At 28.5% G+C, this 7,302-nt stretch overlaps 1 protein-coding gene across 1 annotated transcript in view; it reads left to right on the forward strand.

The window, feature by feature from the left end:
- Positions 1-4,221, forward strand: part of LOC143229417 (erlin-2-B-like) — a 39,118-nt gene extending 34,897 nt beyond the window's left edge. Inside the window, 1 exon segment of the mRNA XM_076461730.1 lies at positions 597-4,221. Coding sequence (XP_076317845.1) covers positions 597-689 — 93 coding nt within the window. The 3' untranslated portion in view covers positions 690-4,221.
- The last annotated feature ends 3,081 nt before the right edge of the window (positions 4,222-7,302 follow it).

Here is a 7,302-nt window from a genome sequence, read left to right on the forward strand (position 1 = left end):
TCTTTATGTAAAGTGTTGTAACAGGAAAAACAAATTTATCAAGTATGATGCAGTAATGGACTTCACCAGCAGGATTTTGTAATGTTTGGATATATAAAATGCTTCCTTATCAACTGTGACATTCAAAACCTTGAGTGTATGTCCACTGAATTGATCCTGTTGTACTTACTTAAATACTAACAGACTTTCGATAAACTGTTCATTAGTAGGATACAAGTTGTTGTTATTATTATCATGTTTAGCAATAGATATCCCCATTTGTAAGATCTTGCAAAACAAGTTTCATGTATAAGTTATTATTGTGTTTAGTCATAGGTGTCCCAATTTGTAAAATCTTACAAAACAAGTCTCACATATCTGCCTTAAGTCTAATAAATGCAGGAGGTAAATAAAACTTCAACATTTTGATAGAAAAATATTTCAGTGTTATGATACATATTGGTCCATCATTTTTTTGTATTTTTTATTAAAATAAAAGTTTGTTAATAGTTTTCTACTAGTTTTGAATAAGTCACCTGTTAATGATTTTTTTTGGAACTATTATAAATTTTGTGTTTGAAATTATCAACTTTACGCCTTTTTTTTTTTTTTTGTAGAATTCACTACCTGAAAAGTTGGTACAACCAATCATTAATCCCAGTAGGCAAGATGAAAAATTATTCTCTAACAGTTTAACCAATCAGAATTAAATATTCTGCATCCTCATGCAATTCGTTAGAACTGTGTGAAATGGTTGTAATTTTATTTTTCTATGAAATAATACAAACATCAGGATTATTAATTCAATTAATATAAACAATTTTTTCTATACCACCAAAAATATGGATTCTGAGAATTAAAAATGATACATGGAAAATTTCAGTTATATAATTATTTTTTATACTCAATAAAACTTGATTCATTACTATCTAATTACTTTCAACTTAAAATATTGTTTTATGATGTTTTAAACTGTTGGTTAAAAAGTGGAATTTTTTATACTTTCTTTTGAAATGATCACTTTATTATGAGACTGCTATTATTAGTTGTGAGAGTTGGAATTGATTGATCTGGTACAGATTTTTTCAATACCTGTTTAGGAGTTACTGCATAAAGCTAGTTTGAAACCTATGCAAAATGAAATGGTATTATTCAATTCTGATACAGGTAAAAATTGTTAGTTTTTCATAATGGAATAATTCTAGTTTATTATACACAGGATTCAAATTTTACATACTAACATTGAAAGTTAATTGCATTGACTCTAATCTGAGAATAATTTTAATATTCAGTTGTAGTATTTTGTACAAGTAGTGTTTTGATTATTAAATATGAGTGTTTCAGGTTACTGGTACTTCTGTGGATGGTGAATAGGCTAAAATTACTTTGTTTTAATAAAAGTAAATGACTAACTTTTTTATAATTTAATAAATTATAAACATCTTTATACAGTAGTTCTCAAACCAGTTTAGTTTATTTAGAATTCATCTTTTATTCTTCACTTACAATAATAAATAAAGGAAAGCAAATAGTATGTGCACTTTTTTTGTGTGAAGCTGATTCAAAATTAACTTGAATGCAACTAAGTTTTTCACATCTGCACACACTTTGTTCAAAGCAAGGATAGTTACATAATATGAAAGGGGAGTTGAATTAGTATTAAAAGCAACGTAAAAATTTGTTTAGCAACTTGTCACAACTACAAACAAAGAAATTCTGTTGAGGTTAATGTATCTTTTGATGACTTCTAGATTTGCTAATATGATAGAACTGTGAGTATAAGATATAGTGTATCATGAGACTATAAATAAAATATTATAAAGTAATTATTTCAAATAATTATGTTGAATATTAATAATAGTATCTGGATGTGTGTGAAATGAGGTGGCCTCAAATTTCTGTTTTTCCTTATTTGTTATGAAATACAGTAAATTTGCCAAAAGTAAAACTGAATAAGTCATGTATCACCTTTTCCAGTATTTGCTGTTGATGTAGAGTTGTTATTTCATAGACACCAAATGTACAATGTATTTTTATTATGTTGCTCAAAAAAAAAAAAAACGCCTTGTAAACTACTGAAGATTAGAATAAATAGTGACTCTACAAATATTAAAATCACATGTATTCTGCATCCTCATGCAACTTGTTAGATTTGTTTGGAGTGATTGTTATTTTGTAGGTATCAGAGTGACTTAACAGGAGTGTTGTGCCAAGAAATAACTATTTAAAGTGTATTGTGCTGCCAACACGAAATAGTTATTGTCAGATCTTGAAGCTTGAAGTTTTTATTAAAATATGTATTCATTAGATTTGAATGCCACAACTCTAAGAATATTTATATTCAATACAGAGTGTTTACATTTTAAATATCAACTATTGCTATGTAGGATCTGCAATACCTTGATTTACTAACTGAGCCATATGAATATATCTAGACTGCTTTAAAAAACAACAGGTTAATAAGTTTTGTGGTTTGTACTGGTTTGCAGATTTGAACTTGAAAGAAGTGTTTTTTCCATTACTTTTTTGTATAATTAGCTATTGGGGGGGGCTTTTGTTTTCTTTCATAAAAGTTGAAATGGACTGGTGGATAAAGCCAAAGATTTTCTTTTTTGATTTAATACATTTTGTAATCACTTAAATACATTCTAAAATTATTGATGGCAGTATCAAAAATAAATCTTGATACTTTAAACAAAATATTAGTACTGTTTAATTTAACTGAATTTTAATACTTAATACTGTAATCATTTGTTTTGTCAAGTTATATTATTTAATATTAAAGTAGTGTCTTTGCTTTAAATATAAGTACAGACTCAATTTTCATCATGATTTGTAGCACAGTTTGCTCAAACATACTGTATTCTTGCTATAAAATAGTTAATTTTGTTATTTTGGCAAGATGATAGTGAAAGATAGTATCTTGGATTTCATAGGTGTTTGTGCAATATTGTAATATGTTGGATTGAGCGTTAATGGAAAATGTGATATTTATAATTGGATGTTTCTCAGTACTTTTATCATATTGGTATAGCAGTTGTAACTGCAAATCATATTATTGAAACCACTCCCCAAAAAAGTTTGAATGTTGGGAGCCAGTGTGTGCTTCTACTAAACAGAATATCATTATGTAAGAACAGTGATGCTTCAATTAGGAAAATTTTACTTATTAATTTTTATAAACATTCCATTATTTAACACTGCCAATACATTCCCACATGGGAAGACTAACTAAACCAACAACTTATCAAAGTCAAATATGTTTGTGAGCATTATATAAAATGCAAAAAAAAAAACAACACAAAAAACTTAATGTTTTTGGTTAAAACTAATTTGGAAAGTATAAAGAAAGCTAAAAACTTCAAATGTAGTGCATATTAATTTAACTGTACTAGTAAATTAATTGAGATTGTTATTATTACTTTTTAATAGAAGACATTTTCCATGGAACTGTTGTCAGGAATGTACTGTATGGATCAAATATTTTTAAGTCACAAACTTCAGTAAATGTGATTTCCTAGTCTAGTTAATTAATAACAGGATATTCAGTAAGATCTGTGAGCTTCTGTTGTATATATACATTTTTAATACGTATGCATGTGGTTTTTATGAAGTTTCTCCAACTCATTTTGCCAATGATTGAAAGATGAATTATGATTGAGGTATATGATATTAGATGGGATTTATTAGTTTTTAAGTTTTTTTTTTCTTGTAATTTGTTATAATGTCAATCTGACAAACTAACAATGAGAAAAAGGGAAAGCATAATATATCTTCATTGTAATTATTTTAGTTTGAACAAGTTTCCCAAGTAGAAGCTTAAACCGTTTATACCCTAGCATGTTCAGCTGTTTGAAGTTGTATTTTCCTACAACATTTTAATAAGTTGAGCAAGTTTCTTTGTACAGTTTACAACTATATTAACAGTTCAAGAATCCTGAGTCTGGAGAGTTATATGTTGTGTTTATTTCAGAACATTTAAAAGAAAGGGTAAAAGGAGTGTTCCATTAAAATTAAATATCTTGATTATATATGTATTCACTCATCCTTTGTGCCTTTTTGAAATACTTATTACATTAAACTGTGTCAAATATCATGTAATCACAAATTTTTCTTGAGTATGGCTGCCTGTGTTAAACAGCAATTTGTTTTGAAGTTATGAATGCTACTAGGCTTTTCCAACCATAACAAATGTATCATTTTTAATTGTGAAGTATTAAAAACATCAGGAGTCCAAGAAAATCTTGTCTAATCTGTATCATTGAATGATAATGATATATTCAGTTATATAAACTTCATTAGATTTTAATGTCTGTATGATTATGCATTGTAATTATAAATTTCAACACCTTTACACCTTTTTCCATTGTTATTCAACCACTACTTTTTTTATTTTTGTAAAAGAGAATTATTAGAACTGTAGAAGACTAGTATGGTTCAGCAAGGGAATATTATGATAAACTTCAATTACTGCTAATAAATTTAATACTTTATTCTGCAAATGACCCATTGAGGAAACAAGCAGAACAGCATGCAACAGAGAATAAAGCTTATCTATTTGTAAAATAATGTAGAAATTTTGTTTTTTGATCAGTCATGTATAAGCTAAATGTTAAGAACTATCATTCACTAATAACCAGATTTGGTAAAAGGTATATGGTTTTATTTGTTGTAAAAAAAGATTTGAAATTTTTTGTTATGGTAAATTTGAAGTAGAATCTGAAAAATTGTAATTGCTACAACTTCTGCACTCACAAGTCTGAAGTGTATGCTCAAACATACCAAGGTGAAGTTCAAAAGTTTGAAAATCTGGAAAGTTAAAGATAGAGATGCAATCACAAAAGTATTGGTTCTGCACATTTATACAGTAAAAGACACTATAATACTTAATGATTTGAAACAAATTAAATTTTTTCAAACAGTAAATATTTAATGTCTTAGGTCAGTCAATAAAGTTTCAAAATGGCTTGAAGAGGTTAAAGAAGAAAACTTTATTGAAGGTTTAACAGAGTAACAAATGTACAACGTTTTTACAAGGTTATCATCAGGCTTTCTTCATTATCCATTCAAACTGTCTTCACCCTATTGCTTTAAATTAGGTTCCTCTTTTCCATCATCAAATTTAAAATCAAAGTCCATTGGTTTATGGTCAAAAAGTAATTTAAGTGCAGAAAATTTCATCATGTGTTTAATGATTTATTTAATATTTCAATATTTAAAACAGTAATGTAAGATTGCTTTTAATTGTAAAGCATTAGTTGTCATGTGAACAAAGTTTTGTTAGTCTAATACAATCTGTGTGTAACGAGTACAGTTTTAATGGCAAGGAAACTATGGAAACGTAAGTATGAATTAGGTTAAATGTTTTAATAACTTGTAAAATTATTGGCATATAGAAAATCATAATTTTCTTCACTGCAAGAAAAAGTCTAAAGATTAGAAGAAAAAAAAAAAGACAAATATTTAAAGTATGCGATACCATTAGAACTTTGTCTATCAGTAAGTTGTATAAACTAATCTAAAGGGAACTATGAAAAGGTATTTTGGATGAGGCGAGCATTGCCAGCTAAAGAGAAGACATTTTGTACTCGTTAAAAGCCTATGCAGTCGTCTAATGTATTCGAAACAACGTTCCTTAGAAAACGTGTGAAAACAAATTTAAATAAGCGAAAAAGCTAAGTTTAAAAACCGGTTTCCAGAAAATTGTGACTTGTATATTGCATGTTTCGTAGAGGAATAACTGGCTAGACAGACTAACAAAGATATTCTCCCCTAGTGGTGGATACTAGAGAGTGTACATTTTAAACACAAATTTTAAGGCTCTTATATGAAATAAAACTAAAGTTTTCTATCAATAAATGAAACTACCTTTCTTGAAATAAGTACAAAACATATATATGCATACAGATTGCTTTATTTATTCATGTTAATCATATGTCTATATAAGGTTGTGTTATTCTGAAGTAACCTGTCTTCCCTACACATATGAGGGATAGGTTCACATATAACAGTAGATTCATCCACGAACTAAGTTTCTCTGCGAGATAATTGAACAGAGCGCAAAATAAAAAGTATGGATAATTTCAAAAGACTTGAACAAATATGTGGACAGTTTACCAAATTATATCCAGTTTTGCAGCTTTATTTGTCTTGAGATTGAATACTATGGAACTAACACACTTGAACACTCCTGTTCCAAAAACTGAACAATCATTATATATCAATTCACAAAATAATAATGCTCACACTATGTGGAGTTGCAGACATACAATGCTAAATTCCGGAGTACTACTTCCCTCGGTAGTAGAGCGCAAAAAGTCCATTAAATAGTTTTGCGCTTAAAAATATTCTTTAAATAAACAAGCTGACTTGTTAGTTGTTAACCAATATGTTTCGTTTTATAGATATGATTTGTGTTAAACTTGTTTTGTGTCGATTAAATTATACATAAAAATAAATTCATAATTGTGTTCGTTAATTTCCTTTTTTATTCTAACAGTTACATAGGTGACAAGGCTAACGATTCCATTGACAATTAATATTTCATCAGGCAGTTGGTTCTTTTCACGAGAAGACAGGCTTCCACCTGAAAAATTTTATTTGAAAAATAAAATACCGGTTAATGTGTTTTGAATTTTACCGTGTCTTCCTAAAGCTCAAATATAGGCATCTCACCATAATAACCAACATTAAAAAACAAATGTTACTGGCTAAAATTGATAAAACGACATTAATACTGAAATGATAGGGTTCAACTGTATTTCGGCTATCCTTCTAAGAGGATATATATGATTATAGGAAGCAGAATTAATACTTGAGGGAAACAATAAAACTCACAAAAACATTTCCGTTCAAAGAACCCTAATTATCCTAACTGAAATGATAGGGTTCAACTGTATTTCGGCTATCCTTCTAAGAGGATATATATGATTATAGGAAGCAGAATTAATACTTGAGGGAAACAATAAAACTCACAAAAACATTTCCGTTCAAAGAACCCTAATTATCCTAAAAGTCCCCCGCTTGTACTGCGGTAAGTCTACGGATTTACAATGCTAAAATCAGGGGTTTGATTCCCCTCAATGGACTCAGCCGACAGCCAGATGTGGCTTTGCTATAAGAAAACACGCATATTAACCTAATTTTGCGAAAAGTAAATAAATGAAACAATTATTGAGTAAAATTATATTTTGCTGTTTGTGTTTTAATACAATGTAATCTTGTAACCACTTGTTTATTGTGAAGAGGGCCGTAATTACAACAGAATAATTGGTTTTGTTTTACTTAGGTGGTTAATGCACTTGAATCGTAATTTGAGGGTTG

This window comes from Tachypleus tridentatus, chromosome 10 (assembly GCF_004210375.1).
Source record: "Tachypleus tridentatus isolate NWPU-2018 chromosome 10, ASM421037v1, whole genome shotgun sequence".
Taxonomy (NCBI): Eukaryota; Metazoa; Arthropoda; class Merostomata; order Xiphosura; family Limulidae; genus Tachypleus; species Tachypleus tridentatus.